The sequence below is a fragment of the Hemicordylus capensis genome, chromosome 4 (assembly GCF_027244095.1).
Source record: "Hemicordylus capensis ecotype Gifberg chromosome 4, rHemCap1.1.pri, whole genome shotgun sequence".
Classification (NCBI taxonomy): domain Eukaryota; kingdom Metazoa; phylum Chordata; class Lepidosauria; order Squamata; family Cordylidae; genus Hemicordylus; species Hemicordylus capensis.
In genome coordinates, this window is record NC_069660.1 from 20280693 (window position 1) to 20300580 (window position 19888).

Genomic DNA, 19888 nt, shown 5'->3' on the forward strand with positions numbered 1-19888 from the left:
GTGCCTCTTTATTCTTTGCCTACTATGCAACATTCCTGGAGACCCCTCTGTTCTCCTTGCCCTTTAGTTTGCCTGCATCTCTGGCCTTATTCCCAGTCTTCTGAGACTGCCCCGCAAAACTACTCCCACCTGTCTGAAGGTTTAATCCCAGCCAGACTAACAACTCTTTTACCTCCTCTGCTCTCCCACAACACAAGCTGGACTGCAAACGTTCTGGATGCTTTGTTCTCTGACCAGTTGGAATGTTGATGAACATTCTGTTCTGCCTTAGCCAATTGGCATTTTGCTGCCATAAAAGCAATGCAACAGATTTTCCCCAGAAGTAAAAATATTGTAGTGCTTATGTTTTTAGTTTTTTTCTTTGCAAGCTTTATCTCTGATTTTTTTAAAGGCGAGGGAAACACCCTGCTTTTTTTCTTTTTGAATGTTTCGGACCCCTGTGATTATCTTGCCAAAGCGTATGTGTTGTAAAACAATGCAGACCTGGTGCTTCTGCCAAGGAGACATAATAAAGATTCAGTCAAAGAGCAGTGCCTCGCATTGGCTCAGGTATCTTAGCATGCAAGCAGTTAGGCGCTAAGCCATCATTGGGGAGACATCAGGAAGAACTTTATTGATTCAAGTATGTTTATACTAGTATAAACAGTAAGTAATTTTGGTCCATTAATAACCCTACTTGCAAATCTGTTTTACTGTAAAGGAATATATTTATTTGTTTAGACTTTTAGCCTGCCTTAACCCATTCACTCCTTTGAGGAAGAATTCATTTTTGCATGTGGGAATGTTTTTGTGGCGACAGGAAAACCCCTTCTCCACCCTCGTCATGGGAGCTTACTGTTATGGATCCCACAAGGGGGTCCTTTCAATATGTTGCCTCCACCACTTCTAAAAGTGAGAAGGGCAAAATAAAGATGAGTATCTTGAAGAAGAAAATTTTACCTGGAGGGACCTGAGACAGCAAAGGTTAGATTGTCAGCATTGACTTACTGCAGGGGTTCTTAAACTTGGGTCCCCAGTTGTTGGACTACAACTCCCATCATCTCCAGCAACAATGGCTATTGTTGCTGGGAATGGTGGGAGTTGTAGTCCAACATCTGGAGACCCACTGAGAACTGCTGATTTATTGGATAATGCCCAGGAAGATCGTAGAGGAGCCATCTCTCAGTGGTAGCCAGTGTGGCGTAATATGAATACGAGTATTTGTTGAGTATTTATTAGTGTTGAAAGTATTGGACTAAGACTGGGGAGACCCGAATACAGATCCCTGTTCAGCCATGAAACTCACTGGGTCATTCTGGGCCAGTCACTTATCTCTTAGTCTATCCTTCTTCACAGGGTTGTTGTGAGGATAAACATAACTATGTATACCACTTTGGGCTCTCTGGAGGAGGAGCAGAATATAAATATTGTATGCAGATGGATAAATAAAGCTTCTGCTTTACATGCAAAAAGTCCCACACTCAGTCCCTGGCATTCTTTAGGTAGGGCTGGGAAAGATTCCTGCCTGAAGCTTTGGAGAGCTGTTGCCAGTCTGTGTAGAAAATACTGAGCTAGATGGACCAACTTGGTATATGGTATAAGGACTTGGTATTACTTAGCTCTGTCTTCCTAGAGCTAAGTAAAAGTAAGAAAGGCATATGCCTCTCATTTCCTGTGCCCCTTTGAAAATTTGAGAACTCTATTTTACCCGTATTGGTCACTACATTGAGTGGGAAACGGGGAATGTGAGTCAGAACTGCATGGGCAGCATCCATGTGGTGTATGGCAGAGCGAAATCCCAGGGTAAACAACCAGCCTCTTGCATTAAGGTCTCCATGTGGTAGATGAGGGAAATTTGACACTTGGAGAGAACGACTTGTGTGCTGTGATCTCGGCCACCCGGGAAGATTGCAACTGAAAGTGAAAACCAGTCTTCTGGGCCCTAGTCCGTTATTGTTTATGACCCTGCCTTGATTCAGACTGGAGGATGTTGGAAATAAAAAGAGGGGGATCTGCTCCAGTGACTGAGTATGTGAGGCAGATGCCCGCAAACTGTCCAGAAAGAGAGACAATTAGACAAGGGTGTTAGAGAAACCAGGCGAGTATCTCTTCCGCTGATAAATGCCCATTGACTCCAGGTCAAGTTCTAAAACAAGTGATATTAAAACCAATTTAAGACTTAATTTGGCTTCGTATTCTCCCATTGCCTAAGCCAATAACATCCGCTGTTGCGGGAAATGAGGTAAGTGACAAAATTACTGTCCTTGTAAAAGGGCAACAGGAAAGCCTTAATGTTCCCATGCTGCAATTTCCCTGCCTTGGCTGTTACCCCTCAGCAGTAAATTGTGGAGGGGAGAGAGGATGGATCATTCTGAGGTAGGCCTGGCCTAGAGATGGGGGAGGCTAGAAAGCCAATTAAACTAAAATGGATTGTTCTGTTGGACCAGTTTCAGTTGCTGCTTGTACATTCATCGACCTTCTAATTGTTCCATTCTGCCTGTTGAAGAGCTTTGTGTAACTCACAAGCTTTGTATACGCTTGTGTATCAAATGAATTGCATATGTTTGTATACTTCTGTCTATCCAGTGAAGTCATTAAAACAGAGGTTTTCGGTGTTGGGTCCCCAGATGGGGTTGGACTACGACTCCCATCATCCACAGCCACAACAGCCTTTAGTCATTGTGGCTGTGGATGATGGGAACTGTAGTCCAACAACTTAGGAACACAAGAAACTGCTTTATAACTGAGTCAGACCATTGGTATGCTAGCTCAGTATTCTCTATTCCAGGGTGCACAACCCAAATGCCCCAGTGGGCCAGAACCAGCTGTGATTTGGTGTGCAGGGGCCGAGATCATTTTTCAGGACCTTCATTATTACATTAAGATTAATTATTAAAAATATTAGTCAAGGTGATGGGGCAGAAGATCGGAGTTGAGGGATGATGTCAGTGAGCTATATCTGGTCTCAAGCAGCCAAATTCATTCAGCCATTGCTGCTCATCAGCAGGACGGTCCAAGAACCCTTCATGGAACATAGGAAGCTGCCATATACTGAGTCAGACCATTGGTCTATCTAGCTCAGTATTGTCTTCACAGACTGGCAGCGGCTTCTCCAAGGTTGCAGGCAGGAATCTCCCTCAGCCCTATCTTGGAGAAGCCAGAGAGGGAACTTGAAACCTTCTGCTCTTCCCAGAGCGGCTCCATCCCCTAAGGGGAATATCTTACAGTGCTCACACTTCTAGTCTCCCTTTCATATGCAACCAAGGTAGACCTGCTTAGCTAATGGGACAAGTCATGCTTGCTACCACAAGACCAGCTCACAAGAACAGCTTCTGCTGTTGCTGCAGGATATTCCTACCTGTGGGCCAGAAGAAAACCCCTGCAGGTCAGATTCGCCCCCGGCCTTACATTGTGTAGACCTGCTCTACGCTGACTGGTAGTGGCTTCTCCAAGGTTTCAGGAGAAGATTTTCCCAGCCCTACCTGGAGATGCCACCAGGAATTGGCCCTTGGAGTTCCTGCATGCTAAGCAGATGCTCTACCCCCGAGCTACAGCCCCATCCACTCTGGGGACCCAAGGCTGTGAACCCCTGCATTAAAAGGCCTTCTTGTTCCCTCCCTAGCTGGAGTGATCTGAGCAACATGTCTCCATGGACTTGGGGGTCTCTCTGATCCTTAAATTGAGAGGGATTAGGAGGGAACCAAGTAGACAGCTGCTGTGGGACATGATAGCTAAAGGGAACATCCATGTCCAGATTCGGTGTTCTGCTTTGAATACCAGATGCTGGGAACCACCGGGTGGGCTGTTGCCTTTTTTAGAGGCATCTGCTGGTCACTGCTGGAAACAAGGTGCTATACTAGGTGGCCCTTTGGTCCAACTGAGAAGGACTCTTCTGGACTGGCCAACAACAGAAGGTGGTGCACTGTTAGTATCTGGTACCAACATGGTTCCCTGAAGCGCTCAAATAACTTGGTATGTTTTTTTGGGGGGGGGGGGCGGGGTGTTGTCTAGGAGAGACTGTAACTCAGTGGGAGAGCACCTGTTTTGCATGCAGAAGGTCTTGAGGTCCAATCTCTGGCATCTCCAAGATGAGCTGGGAAATGCTCCTGAGAGCTACTGCCAGTTGGTGTAGAGTAGGGCTGCTCAACTTTGGACCTCCTATAGATGTTGGCCTACAACTCCCGTCATCCCTGATGCTTGGCCACTATGGCTGGGGTCTATGGGAGTTGTAGTCCAAAAACAGATGGAGGGCCAAAGTTGAGCTGCCCTGGTGTAGACAATACTGGCCTAAATAGATCAAGGAACTGATGTGGCATAAGGCAGTTTCTTACGCAACTGAGTATCATTCACACCCAGTGAGGCTTTCCTGATGACTGGCTCTTGGGAGCATCTCTTGCAAGGTAGCCACGCCACTGTGAGAGTTAACTTGTGTAGATGCCATGCACAGAGGGTGTTGACTAGGGCCATAGATAAGACTGACCTTTTGGGGGTGGGTGGGGGGTATGCTGCTGAGTGTGCTTCAGAGTTTGGCTCCTCCAGCAGCATGCCAAATAGTCTGTGCAAAAATTGGCACTTGGTGTTGGGACTTTTCACAGTGGCTGGAAGACTGTAGCTCTCTTCTCCTAAGACCTCCCCACTTTCAGTAAACAGGGGAGGGAAGCTATCCATGTCACTGGTCTCTCTGATACCAATGCACCCATTGGCCATACCCCCACAGCACCTGTATGGTTGGCTCTTATTAGAAAGGGGTGGGGCCTGCAGACCACCAGAGCTGGAACCCTGGATAATGAAAGTTCCCATGCAGCTGAGTCCACCCCTTTCTCTGAAAGGGTGGCTGTTGGGGTATGTGGCCAGTGCGTGCATTACCATCAGGTGGGAATGGTCCCCTTGTCCATGTTTACTGAAGGTGGGGAGGTTTCATAAGAAGAGGGTCGTGTGTAACCGGGAGATATTGCATGCCAACCTTATACTGGTTGTGTGCGTTACATTGCTTTTATGGCCGTGGCTTCCACTATGTTGGAGCTGCGACTGGCATGAACTATGGTTTCACATCTGCATGTTTCTTAGATTTTAAGTGAACAAGTAGCGACAGTCTCCTTGTTGCTTTTTAAAATCACTAGTCTGAGAGTACTGACTGCATCTGATTGACTACACCTGCAGTGGGAAAGATGGTAGAGTAGAATGGACTACAGCACTGCGGTAGGGGAATCACTTTTTTCTTCTAATGTTCCATTTCATGAAAAACTCCCCACAAGTAGAAAAGTGGCATGGCAGGGCATGAGCCAGGCTAGAATCTCTTTCCCTTGTGTTGTGTGTAATTCTTACTTGCAGTGAAATGTTGTTTTTATATGGGAAGCATTAAAAATGGGGGCCCCTCCATGTAGGATGAAATCGTTGGTTCCACTCGGGGTCCTTAATGGCTTATTCTGCCCCATGGTGGACCAGAAGGCACTTGGGGGCATGGTGTTCCCTTGAGGGCAAGCTGGTGGTGCGTGGGACTTGGGGGAGTTTTGTTTCTTTGTTGAATTGATATACCATCCAGCTGACAATGCCTTTGGGGCGATTTACAATCAAGTTTTAGGTTTTCCAAGGCTCTTACACTTTGTGTTTAGGAATTTGTGCTTAAAGTGAAGGATATTTCCCTTGCCTCCTTGCCACCTTTGGGCCATCCAGAGACCCAAACTTTGGAAGCTTCCTTGTGGGTGCTTCCAATTTAAAATAGATGGGAGCAAATGTTTTCAGTTGCCTGGAGAGTCATTCGCTGTAGCAAAAGGGTAGTGAACAAGGGCCAGATTTGTGGAGCTCAGCCACATGTCCAAGAACAAGCAAACCCGGATGTTCCTGGCTGAGCACCAGAAAACTATGTCCTGTTAGTAGAACTGGGTTGCTGGAAATGGAGGCAGGCAGATTTTAATTTAGAGCATCCTGACTAGATGTCCAAAAAGAAAGCAAAAACAGAGGAGATCCTTGTAGTGTAGTCACTTCGGGTTTGCGTGCGTGCATATGTTCTATTTAAACTCTTTCTATCCCACCTTTCCACTCGCTTGTATATAAGCCATGTTAAAGGCTCATCAGATACAGTATACCTAAAATCCGACTTCTAGTTGTTTCTTGACTAAAGAGATCTTTGTAGTTTAATCAAATGTGCATATAAGTGGACTGCTTAAAAAGAAAAAGCATACTGCTTTAAGATTATGCAGTTCTATGTTGTAGCAGCCATTCAGAAAAGAGGGAATGGGTTTTGTGAGATAGAGCTCTACCGTTTTCGTAAGTAGCGGGGCGGGGGGATGGGAATCATGTGCTAAAAACTCTTGTGATGCGTGAGTCTAAGGGGACAAAAGATGGTGGTGGTGGTGGTGCTGCTGCTGCTGCCCAGGACATGGAAGCAAGGGCACTGCTATTTCTGACGGGCGGTTGTGCAGGCAGTATCCCCATGGCTTCCCCCATTGTGGTGAATTTGGGAAGCCACAGGGACACTGTCTGCACAACCACCAGTCAGAAACAGCAGCACAGCTGCTTCCTTGTCCACAGCAGCGGTAAAGTAAAAAGGTAAAGTTGTGCCCTCAAGTTGATTTCGACTCCTGGTGCGCATAGAGCCCTGTGGTTGTCTTTGGTAGAATACAGGAGGGGTTTACCATTGCCTCCTCCCGTGCAGTGTGAGATGATGCCTTTCAGCACCTTTCTATATCACTGCTGCCCATATTCTTGGAAACATACCAGCGGGGATTCGAACCAGCAACCTCTTGCTTGCTAGGCAAGTAATTTCCCTGCTGTGCCATTAGGTGGCTCATGACTAGAGTAGCTTATCGCCTTAGACTTGTGCATCATATCAGCCAATACTCATTTTAAGAAAATGTCACCCAGTTAAGCAGGGGCCTTAAAAAAAAAAAAAGCCAATCAAGGGTGGCTGTTTTTGCAACAATTTAATGTTGGAGCCAGTGTTCCTTCTAACATAACATAAGAAATTGCCATATACTGAGTCAGACCATTGGTCTATCTAGCTCAGTATTATCTTCACAGACTGGCAGTGGCTTCTCCAAGGTTGCAGGCAGGAATCTCTCTCAGCCCTATCTTGGAGAAGCCAGGGAGGGAACTTGGAACCTTCTGCTCTTCCCAAAGCGGCTCCATTCCCTAAGGGGAATATCTGTCAGTGCTCACACATCAAGTCTTCCATTCATATGCAACCAGGGCAGACCCTGCTTAGCTAAGGGGACAAGTCATGCTTGCTACCACAAGACCAGCTCTCTTCTCCTAACAGGGATTCCCAGATGTTGTTCATTACAGCTCCCAGCATCCCCGGCTGCAGTGGCCTTTGGCTTGGGATTCTGGGAGTTGTAGTCAACAACATCTGGAAATTCCTATTAGAGGGAATACTGGTTGGAGCCCATACATATGACGCATACGTAGCATATATATGTTGCATGGGCTAACCACTGTCACTCAGCCTCTGTTCTCTGTCTGTAAAATGGGCATAATAGCGATCTATCTCACATGATTTCAGTGAAGGGAAACAAGATGAGGACTATAAAGTACTTGGCACACTGAAAAAGCCATGAAAACCACTGACCAGAAAGGTAAAGAGTGCCCTATTAGAAAATGCTGTAAAGAAGCAGGTGCTTTTTATTTGCTCAAATGCTGCACCTGTGCCCTAAAAACATCTGATTTTTCTCTCAAGCTTATGCATCTGGAAGGAAGCTATGGGATGTTCCCATAACTCACTTGGAGCAGCTCAGCCCTGGAAAACTGCAGTGGGAGCCACTCTGCCAGTACCAATTGCGCCACCTGCAGGATGGTGCTAGAATTACAGCTCTAGTGCCTCCCAGGTTGGAAGGACATTGGATTTCAACTGGGTAAGTAGTTTTGTAGCTGTGCAAGAGATCATGTAAATTTGTCAGCTGTAGCATCTCTTGACTGTGCATTAAATTGCAGGTCTGTATTTTGACTAAAGAGTTGCGGATATTTGTTACTTTCTATATTCACCACCTTTCTAGAATTCTCCATTGCTGAAAACTATGCAAATTCCTAATTACTTCTCTGATCTTGACAATTGCCTCTAGCCTCAAATTAATCAAACTTTTTTTTTTTAAAATCTCTATAAAGAAAGATATCACCCCAGACACTTAAGCAGAGTTCTGAGCTGGAGGATGATCCACTAGGAATATTTTTGCCTGCTCTGTAGATCCCTTCCGTTCATTTCCCGGGGACAAACGTCTGAGATATTTTCTGTGGGGCTTGTGTCTGGTGCTTTTGTGTCTAACCCTCTGTGTCTATGGAAGGGGTTCCCAACCTTGGGTCTGCAAAGGGTCATCCGGGGGAAGGTAGGTTGAACCCTGCCTCTCCCCCTCCCCACCGCTCAGCCAACCAGGTGTGCGCGGTCGTGTGAACAGCCCCATTGATAGACTTGTTCTTTATTCATTTGTCTAAGACCTGCTTAAAGCCATCCAGGCTAATGGCCATCACCACATCCTGTGGCAGAGAGTCCCATACATTAATCATGCGCTGTGTGGAAAAAGTGCTTCTTTTTGTCGGCCCTAAATTTCCTGGCATTCCATTTCATGGGGTAATTCCTCGTTCTCATTCTATGGGCGGGGGCTTCTCCCTAGAGCCCCTGGTGGCGCAGTGGTAAAACTGCCGCCCTGTAACCAGAAGGTTACAAGTTCGATCCTGACCAGGGGGCTCAAGGCTGACTCAGCCTTCCATCCTTCTGAGTACCCAGAATGTTGGGGGCAATATGCTAAAATCATTGTAAACCGCTTAGAGAGCTCCGGCTATAGAGCGGTATATAAATGTAAGTGCTATTGCTATCCACTCTTTCCACATCATGCAGGATTTTATAGACTTCTCTCCTGTCTCCCCTTAGCCGCCTTTTTCTAAACTAAAAAGCCCCAAATGTTGTAGCCTTGCCTCCTAAGGAAGGTGCTCTAGACTCCAGCCATCTGGGCTGCCCTCTTCTTCACTGTGTGAGCATTGGCAAGGCAGCCCCCAGGACAGCAACAGTGCTCCTTTCCCTGGGCTCACAAACCTCAAAACATTAGGGTAAAAATGGCCACCAGCCGCCCTGTAGCAGTTTAGAACTGGCAGTGGCACAGATGACCAGAAGATGAGGTCGGATGGACTCCGTTTTCCTGCTCCCTCCTTTCTAGCCTGGGTCGTGGTTCTGGGCTACCCAGTCTCGGAGCTGCTGGGTTGGAGGACTTCCAGTGCCCCAGACGACCAGATGTCCCTGGTTTAAGCCTCTGCTACTCAGGAGTCTCTGGTCATGAGAACAACGTTATAGCCTGAATAGGGCTCAGGGCTCTCTCCAAACCAGCATATAAAACCAGTTACCCCTGCTGACTTGGCAAAGAGGCACCTTTGATCGTGGTGATTCTCTTTATTTATCAGGGAGAGAGTAAAACTGGCCCTATCCACCCCCAGCACAGCATCCCTCCAGTGACTGTTGCTGGTGCCTATCTTATGTTTCTTTTAGATCATGAGCCCTTTGGGGACAGGGAGCCATCTTTATTTATTTATTATTTATCTGTGTGAACCGTCCTGAGCCATTTTTGGAAGGGCGGCATAGAAATTGAATGAATGAATGAATAAATAAATAAATAAAAATAAATAAAGATCTACACATTGAAAATACAAAGATCTACAAATTGAAATTGAAAGGCTGTGGCAGAAGAAGACCAAATTAATCCCAGTAGGAATTGGCGCCCTGGGTGCAATTCCAAAACACCTTGAAGAGCACCTTAACACCACAGGGGCCACAGAAATCACCATCAGCCAATTACAAAAAGCAACTTTACTGGGGACAGCCTATATTTTGCCACAATATCAATAATAACAACAATATTGATATCAAAATTCTGGCATCCCAGGTCCTTGGGAAGGACTCGGTGTCTGGATAAAACAAACCAGTCAATAACACCTGTCTGTGTAAACAAGAAATTAAAAAAAAAAATCCTATTCACACATGTCCAATGCACATGCAATCTATGTACAGTGTACACTGATACAGATCTGTTCATGGGTAGAGTTAGTCACTCATTATGTTCAGTGCCCATACAGTAGTACATGTCCTATCTTAACCTTGTGTTTTGAGGGGGCCTCTACCCAGGTTCTTAAAAGAGAATATGCACTGTTGTTCACACAAAAACAGGTTTGTGTAGACACCTGTACACATGTACAGTGTAATGTCTAAATAGGGCTACTGTGCTGGAACAAGCAAAATAAAATTGCTTTAAGTGCCATGGTTGTAAGACAGGTTTCCTTGCTGGTTGGTCTTCAGGTGTGAGGTTCGACCGGGACCAGAATTCCTCACCCGCTCGTATATCTTTTATGGCAACCGCCTCTTCAAAGCTCATCAGTTCTACTACCGCGACCCATCCTGCCGAGACCCCACCTACTCCCTGGTCATCAAAGGCAAAATCCGGCTTCGCCAGGCCTCCTGGATCACCCGGGGTGCTACAGAAGCAGATTACCACCTCCACAAAGTGGGCATTGTCTTCCACAGCCAGAGGGCAATGCAGGAAGCCGTCGGCCGCATCAACCAGAGTTCGGGAGAGCACTGCAGAGAGTTCTTGCCAGCAGGGCGGACTTGGGCTCCGGGTGCCCTGTATGAGCTGCTAAGCGCCAAAGCGGAGCGGGATTGCACAGCAGGTCTCGGCTTTGCCATGCATGAACTGAGCCTGGTCCGGGTGGAGAAGTACAACCAACCCTTGCTCCTCCAGCAAAGCCCAGGTACCCGGGAGGTGGAGGAGCTGTATCTAGGGGACATCCACACTGAGTGGTCAGAGAGGCTCCATTATCGGCCAACCGGATATCAGCGCCCTCTACAGAATGCAATGGTAAGAGCCCAGTTTACATTGAATTGGATGCAGTTGGACTGAGTAGATTATCTAGACCAGGGATTCTCAGTGTTGGGTCTCCAGATGTTATTGGACTTCAACTCCCATAATCCCCAACCAAAGGCCCCTGAGGCTGGGGATTATGGGAGTTGGAGTCCAATAACAACATCTGGGGACCCAACGTTGAGAATCCTTGATCTAGACAGGCATGGTCAACTTGACTGCTGGTGGCCGAGGACTGGACCTGAAAGTGCCGAGTAAGAATCTGGTTTTGTGGTAGCAAGTATGAATTGTCCCCTTTGCTAAGCAGGGTCCATCCTGGTTTGTGTTTGGATGGGAGATTGCATGTGTGAGCAAAGATACTCCCTTTGGGGGGATGGGATTGCTCTGGGAAGAGCACCTGCATGCTTGCATGCAGAAGGTTCCAAGTTCCCTCCCTGGCATCTCCATGATAGGGCTGAGAGAAACTCCTGCCTGCAACCACGGAGAAGCCGCTGCCTGTCTGTGTAGACTGTACTGAGCTAGATAGACCAGTGGTCTGACTCTGTATATGGCAGCTTCTTATGTTCCTATGTACTCTATACTCAGCCAGACATTAAAACAAATTGGAACAGAGGAAGCTGCCATATATTGAGTCAGACCTCATCTGTCTATTGTCTACAGAGACTGGCAGCAGGTTATCCAAGCTTACAGGCAGCAGTCTCCCTTAGGGGTGTGCACGGAACCGCAGAGCTGCGGTCCGGCACTGTGGGGTGGGTTCCTTTAAGGGCGGGGAGGGTTTACTTACCCCTCCCACCGCTTTCCCCCCTCCAGCGCTCGTATTTCTTGTAATAATTGGGGCAGCAGGATACCTCCCTGCCGCCCCTTCTCCCTTTTCAATGCCGCCTCCAGGACGGGGTGGGCGGGCGCGCGGCGCGGCTCTGCGAAGGCGGCGAATGAGAAGGGGTCCGAGTCCTGCAGGTACTGTAGCCGGCACAGCACCGAGCCGGCCTCCGGTGCCTCTCCGCCTGGCGCCTCCCCCATCCTGCGCCACCGCCAGCAGCCACTGAGAGGAGCTCCGCCGGGGAGGACGCGCCGCCAAGCACAGCCAGCCAGCCGAGCGCCGCCTCCTCCGTGCAGAGGCGGCAGCAGCAGCAGCCGCGTCCAGCCCACCCTCACTTCCGGCTCCCAGGCGACTTCCCCACACACACAGCGTGGCCTGACGGGAGGAGGAGAAGGAAGGCAGGCCCCTCAGGGTGATGCGGCCGGGAACCAGAAGGGAGCTGCTCTGCACAGCCCCGGCTCGTCAGGAACAGACCCGGATCCCCCCGACGACAAGAGCTGTTTGGCTCCTCCTTGGCTAGTGGTGGTGGGGTGGTGGGTGGGAGGTCAGGCCTGGGAGCCTGTTTTCAACCGGGGGGCTCGGTGCCCACCCCGTCCTGGAGGCAGCATTGAAGAGGGAGAAGGGACGGCAGGTGGGTATCCTGCCGCCCCAATTATTACAAGAAGTACGAGCGCTGGAGGGGGGAAAGCGGCGGGAGGGTTAAGTAAACCCTCCCCGCCCTTAAAGCTACTCCCGCCACCCGAACCGGCCAGGTCTGGACGATCTGGAGGCCTTTACAATGGTCTCTGGACCGGTCTGGACCCATCCCTAGTCTCCCTTAGCCCTATCTGGATATGCCAGGGAAGGAATTTGAAACCTCTTTCCAGAGTGGCCCCATCCCCTAAGGGGAATATCTTGCAGTGCTCACGTGTCTCCCATTCAAATGCAAACCAGGGCAGACCCTGCTTAGCAAAGGGGACAGTTCATTCTTGCGATCCCGAGACCAGCTCTCCCCCCATGATTTTCATGTTTGGAATAATTCAGTGGTAGAGCTCCATTAATTAACTCCTTGGGAATTGCAGGCGGGCAACAGTATTGTATGTCGAAGAGCATTTAGAAACAAGGTTCTCTCCCTGAAGTGGAGTTTTCTCTGTACATCAGGACTGCACATCTTCAGCCCTCCAGCTGTGCTTGGATTGCAGCCCTCCTCCTCCACCTCAGCAGCCAGTGATCAGCGATTATGGAAGATGTAATCCAACAACCCTGGGAGGCCCAAGGTTGTGTGGCCCTGATGAAAAAACTACAGGAAGCAGCTTGGAGGAGAATTAATAAAGGAGGCACACCCCCAACCTGCTGTCTGAAGGGTTGCAGTCCCCACAGGGCTGTACAACATGACATTTTGCATTTTCTAACTATTGACACACGTGCAAGACAAATGGGATTTATCTGAGAAATGATTGCAGGTTGCATCCAACAGAGTATTTAGATTCCCGTGGGGACGGGTATGCAGGATGAATCAGCCTTCTACAAAACCGCTGTACAGGTGCATCCTAAGATAACCTGTATGGACAAAAGGCAAAATACAGTCCAAGATTAAAATGGCATGTGTTTAAAGATGGCTTTAAGGAATTTGCGTGCAACAATGAGGACTAGAAGCCTTTAAAAATAAAAATAAAAAGATTGAATTTCAAGGGTCTCGGTCGTATGCAGATTTTTCAAAAGCACCCAGACTTGGCTGCTTTCACGGTGAGGACCATGTATATGGGGGAGCAGAATTCTTTTCCGGTTCGAAATGCTGCAATTGGATGGACTCTGCCCTGAAGCAAAACCCTCACTAAAATTCCTATCCAAAAGTAGCTCTCTTGGAGCACATCCACCCTCTCCCATCAACCTGGGTGTTGGGATGACAATTCCTGGTGTCCCAGAAGAGCAGGAGCGAATGCCTTTGATCTCTGAAGCCTCAGAGATTTGGTGGCTGCTCCTGAAGTTATATTCCTCTTTTTTTTTTTACAATGAAGAGCAAGGAAAACAAGCATTATCCAATAAACCATTATCCCTCCGCAGAATACCATTACCAGAGGAAATGGCCCTGAATGTAATTATCGATGGCAGGCCTGGGCTGTGCAGAAACCCAACTTTCAGTTCAGCTGAAATGTGATTACACAGCCGGCCTTGGTTTCTTTCGGTCCTTGTCAGCAGCTTGGTTTCTTTCCCAGAGTGTATTTTTATCAAAATCATAACTAATCAATTTAGAAATGTGATTGAACTGTAAGATAGAATGGACGAACAATAGTAGAAAATTGCTTATGACCGTTACCAGATGGGGAACAGAACAAAAGTGAATGAAACACTTATCCAAGGGGAGGAAAGAGAGAGAGAGAGAGAGAGAACACAGTTTTTCCACCCGTACAATATTGCAGCCACTGGGATTCTAGAGAAGGAGCACGGAACTCCAGGCCTTTGAGACACATGCTCCGATTGGCATACAGCTCAAGTTATCTTGGGCCAAAACTATCTACATATGAGCTAAACCAGATGGTAAACATGAATGCTTTCTAAAATTAATTTAAAACCAAACCGAGGTGCACTAAAAACATAGTGACTTCACTGCAGCGCTGCAATTAATCAGCTAACAGTTCTACACGGCTTGTTACTAGTGGGTGATGTCACTGCTTGGAGATAATTAGACACTGTCATTTGTATCCTTCAAAAAAGAAAGTGAGAAAGATCTTGGACTATAAAGAAGGGTCTGGGCGTTCTGGCTCTGCTTAGCCATGGTTTTTGGCCGTCGCCATCTGTCCCTCGCTGTATTCTTGGGTTTAAGGAATGGCTTGGGCCTGTCTCTGGGTTCATGCTGGGCGTTGGAGAAAGTCAGGCACAAACTATAGCCATAGGGGCTAGAAACATGATTCCAAAAGTAAACAAAAAATGCAGAGAGATGAATTGTGCATCCAGTGTTCTGGACATTGCCTGCCCTTCTATAGAAACACATCCACAGCCTGGGGAGTTAGAGAGAAGATCTGGTCTTGTGGTAGTGAGCATGAATAGTCTCCTTTGCTAAGCAGGGTCTGCCTTGGTTTGCATTTGGATGGCTGATTGTATGTAAGTCATGTGGGATAGAGAATGGGGCCATAGCTCAGTGGAAGAGCATCTGCATGCTTTTATAAGAAGGTCACAGATTCACACCCTGGCATCTCCAAATAGTGCTGAGGGAGACTCCTGCCTGCAACCAGTGTTCCCTTTAACAGGGATTCCCAGATGTTGACTACAACTCCCATAATCCCCAGCCAAAGGCAATTGCAGGTAGGGATGCTGGGAGTTGTAGTGAATAGCATCTGGGACTCTCTGTTACAGAAAACAGTGCCTGCAACCATGGAGAGGCCGCTGCTAGACAATCCTGACCTAGATGGACCAATGGTCTGACTTGGTATAGGGCACCTTCCTATGTTCTTAAAGTCAATGGGATTGATTCAGTATTGATGGCTTATGGATCATGGCCCTTCCCTGACAGGAGAGATTTCCTGCTCACCCCAGTTTGCTGTACAAAAGTGCCTCTTTGATTCCTCTAAATCTAAGTTTTTAAATCAAAATTGCTGTCAGGAAATTATTTTCCATTATTACAGGTATTTCCTGCTTATAAAAAAATGTACATTTTTAACTAACTGCTGGGATTATTTCGCTGTTATGTTCTGTGTACCATCAGCACTCCTTGGAATGACATTTGTGGTAAAGAGATTTTTAAATGGTTGAATTACTGCAGACTCCCAACAACATGCATGCAAAATTGTAGTTAACAAGGTGGTGGGCAGAGTTACTTACATCTCCATCCCATGCAAACATTTCAGTGCAGATTGGCTGGCGTCTTTCAGAATTGACCATATGTCACAGCACTCAACTTATGAAAACAGATACAGTTCACTGTAAATTGTATGTTGCCCATTTCTATAATTAGTACAGGAACAACCTTTAATGCTGAGCAGAAGCATTTTGGAGTCACTTTAAATACGCAATCAGCGATATTTTCCCTGCATTGAGTGTCTGTCAGTGGAAGATATATGTGTACTTTCCCATTCGGTGAGAGACTAGCACCTCATAGTGGGCTAAAGTATGAAAGCCACCCTATATTTATATATCACTTTAGTGATTTCCTTACTACTGAAATTGCCCATGCAGAATTTCAAAATTACGTTTTCTTGCTCTGGATCATACTTTGATGTTTAACTAGCTCAACACTCTCATTGTGTCATACAGATCTAGTTCTCAAATTCTAAAATGTGTAGAAGTTCAGCACTCGGCATATACCAGCAAAGTGTTTAAAAAGTGACTAAAGTCGGGTGTGACACATCACTTTTATTCCCCCTGTGTTTGGTCAAAAGCAGCAAAATCTAGTAGGCAGTCTGTTGGATTTTTTAAAAAATTATTTTTCCTGAGGTTCTGTTCGCTTTCCTCCCACAAGTGAGTAAACCTCACAGCTTTTTGGGGGAGTGTGTATGTTAAATAATGGTGTATTACCCAGTCACAGTGGAATGAGCGGGCTGTTGGAATGCAGGGACTAATTTTGTTGTGAGTTTGCTGTGGATGCATTTGTCCCTCTGCTGGTTGTTTCTAAAGATGCAATGGAAATATTGCTGAGAGCTTCTTTTCTCCCTCCTCTCAACAGCACCACACTCACCCCTGCCCTGCCTGTGGGATTATATACAGAGCTGATGAACATCACCCACCTATATTACCCATCCAGCCGGAGCTCCCGATGCTGTTAGGTGGACGCTGGGTCAGTTCCCAGTGTGAGGTCCGCCCGGCCGTGCTCTTCCTCACAAGATACTTCACCTTTCATGGCAACAACCGCAGCTGGGAAGGATACTACCATCACTACTCTGACCCCCTCTGCAGCCAGCCAACCTTCACAGTGTATGCCTCAGGCCACTATACGCAGGGAGCACCATCCCTCATCGTGAGAGGAGGCACCGAGCTGGTCTTCAAGGTGACCCACGCTCGGGTGACCCCAATGGATCAGGTCACTCTGGCACTGCTGAACTCGTCTGACTTTGGGAGCTGTGGGGAGCCCAACAGCTGGCGTATTGGGCAGGAGATGGACGTGACCCACACAAACGGGTGTGCAGCTCTAGGGATCCGACTCCCGCACACGGAGTACGAACTCTTCCGAATCGAACAGGATGCGAAAGACCGCAGCTTGCTCTTCATTGGTGAGAGGCCCACAGATGGATCGAGTCCCAACACACCCAGCCAACGGCCCACCTCCTATCAGTCTCCACTCCTCCAGTGTGCTGGGCCCTCGGCTGCTGTAGGCAGACACTCTAAGCCAAGCTACCTGGGAAGGCTAGGAGATTCCATCAACAGCCAAGCACGAAAGCCATTGCCCACGGCCCTTGTGCTGGCAGGTCTTGCCACCCGGCTGGTCCAGTGGGACTAAAGCACTCAGACCTTTGGCTCGGGGGCCGTGTAGGACCTAGACAGTCACAGTGCGATTTTTATCAGCAGAACGTGCACCCTTGGAATTTGTTTTATACTTTACAAATCTGTACACGCTGTATTTTCTTAAATGATGGCTAAGCCCAGTGGGTGAGCTTTCCCCTTCATATGTGCCTTCTGGATTATGGACATGTCCATCTGTATTCTTGATTAGTGAAGTAGAAGTCGTCAGCTTTTTCTCAGGTGACTTGGCTGAACAGTACTAAACACACAGAACAGACTCCTAGGCCTGTGTGATGCTTCAGCCCCAACCAAACTCTTTGCACCATCCTTGGGGAACTGTGCAGATGCAACAGTTTGTAGCTGCCACCACCTTCTATGCTGCACCTTCCCAGCATCAGTGGGGCCCCTTGAAGAGACCCACTGAGCCCCCAGCATCATTGGGGGGGGGCGGGTTGACATTTTTCTTTGAGAACTTTGAAAAGCAATATATAAATGTTCATAGTAGCAGAGTGATGCTCAGCACTTTCCCCATAGAGTGCTACTCTAGGGGGGTAGGCGGGGCTCAAATTTTAAAGGGCCCTACCAGCACTGGGAAATCCACAGCACTATGTGGCGATGACCCAGCAGTGACAATAAACTTCTGCACAGTGCCAGGAGGCCAATGCAAAGTATTGGGCTTCAGGTACTCAGAGTCAAAGCTTTACACAGGCCTACTGACTCCTGGTAAATGCTAGGAGAGAACAAAGAGTGTTCCCCCCCCTTAATATTAAAGCAGTGTTGTAGTGTATAAAGAAGCAATTCTGCTGTTACAGGACAATTTCCCCTTTGGAAGTCACCCTGAATTGGTCTTGGAGAAACATGCTTGTGTGCAGATGAAAGGCATTGCTGCTCAGGGAGACCTACATATGCCAAGCTGCCTTCCCCCCTGCAAAATCTATATCCAAAACATCCTGTTGGGGAAAGCCCCCCCCCCCCCCCACTGGGAGAGGATTTGCAGTGGGCCACTCGGGGGAGGGGAAGAAGTTTGCTTGTGCAAGCTTCCTTCACTCCCAAACATCCAACACAATATTTACCAGTTTGTTTTAAGCAAGATGTAAAGTACTGTTGAAAAGAAGTGCGGAATTAAATATTTGCTGTCTGACTTCCACCTAATATGCGCTGTATGGAGAAAGAAACACTGAGAACAAGGGGGAAGTAAGAACAGCCCTGCTGGATCAGGCCTGAGGGACTTTGCACAGCTTGTTTTATTAGAATCCTGAGAATCTCAGCTTTTAAGCAGGATAGTAGTAAGATTCTTGTCCTCAGGGATGTGTTTGGAAAAAATAATAGCAAAAAATGTTAAAATAGTCCGCATCTACATTCTTGTTAAATAGGCCTGGGCAATTCACTTTGTGCAGGTACAGTACAACTCAGTCATAGCAACATAGGAAGCTGCCATATACTGAGTCATACCATTGGTCTATCTAGCTCAGTATTGTCTTCACAGACTTCTCCCAGGTTGCAGGCAGAAATCTCTCTCAGCCCTAAATTGGAGAAGCCAGGGAGGGAACATGGAACCTTCTGCTCTTCCCAGAGTGGCACCATCCTCTGAGGGGAATATCTTACAGTACTCACACTTCTAGTCTCCCATTCATATGGAACCAGTGTGGACCCTGCTTAGCCAAGGGGACAAGTCATGCTTGCCACCACAAGACCAGCTCTCCTCCACCATACATATCACAAATAGGGCTGTGTGTGTGTATTGTCACGTGCACAGCAGGCCACAATCCATGGGTGGAGGGGCTAGGTTCTGCATGGAGGATTAGAATCAGTGTAATCCCAATTTAAGCATATGGATCAATGTTTCATGAAGTTCTCCCCTCACTCCACATTGATAATCCCACAGCTCCAATAAGGAAAGCAGCCATTGACTAGCAAACAGAACAAGCAGAGAGAGAGGCATTTACATTCTCCATTTCCCCCTCCACTGTGAAAATTACCCATTATGAGGTCTCTAACACCATTCATATCCCTGAACCAGTCAACAAAAGCAGTATCCAGTTGCTTTAACTCTGAAATATACAGCTTCTGGCAAAAGGCAAAAATGCCAATGATTCCACATTGTCTCATTCAAAATGTCAATTTGGCAGCCATTCTTTGGAGCTGTCGAGTGCTAGTATAAGCAGCCATCCTCATTCGATAAAGTGGAGATTTAATTTTTATTTTTTGTAGTAAGGAGCTGCACATAAAGAGAGAATTGGTGAGCCAATCTTCAGTAACTCAAGGTAACAAATACCACAGCCTGTGCTTTATAAAAAAGTAATGAGATCTTCTTGGAAATTGTGTGTTCTTCCCAGAATTCCTCTTAAAAAATTTTTTTCAAGAAGGAAAAAAGCCCATTAAGCAACTAACACAAATTTCATTATATTTTACAAGGCTGTGGCCAATAGGTAGATAATTTATGAGCCTTTATAGAAATACCAGTGGGGAACTGTGCATCAGCCACCATGATGTAAAGCCTATCTTAATGTACAATTTGTATTACAGCATGTTACTTTTCTTTTCTACAAGCAAACTTTTAAAGCCATGTACATAAACAACTGCACATCTTTTTATATTAAAAAGTGGCTATGCTTTATCAGAGTCTATAATCATGCTAATGCCTATTTTGAGAACTTGCATGTTGCAGAGAATCAAAAGTATTGCCCCACTGTTGGCCAGCAACAGGAAATCTTAAGGTCGTTTGTATGAGAGCTTTGGGTGAGGAGGGGGAGGAAGGATTGTTCCTTCCGCCCCACGAGCTCTGATTCCTCTGCAGTGAGCAGCATGGCCATCTGGTGTCTGGGAGATTGAAGCCCTGTCT

General features: G+C 47.1%; 1 protein-coding gene across 1 annotated transcript in view; it reads left to right on the forward strand.

Annotated features, from left to right (window-relative positions):
- The window catches only part of APCDD1L (APC down-regulated 1 like), a 47594-nt gene extending 27931 nt beyond the window's left edge, over window positions 1-19663 (forward strand). Inside the window, exons 2-4 of the mRNA XM_053250475.1 lie at window positions 7655-7829; window positions 10253-10811; window positions 16274-19663. Coding sequence (XP_053106450.1) covers window positions 7655-7829; window positions 10253-10811; window positions 16274-17044 — 1505 coding nt within the window. The 3' untranslated portion in view covers window positions 17045-19663. The remainder of the gene's footprint in view (window positions 1-7654; window positions 7830-10252; window positions 10812-16273) is intronic.
- Window positions 19664-19888: the final 225 nt, after the last annotated feature.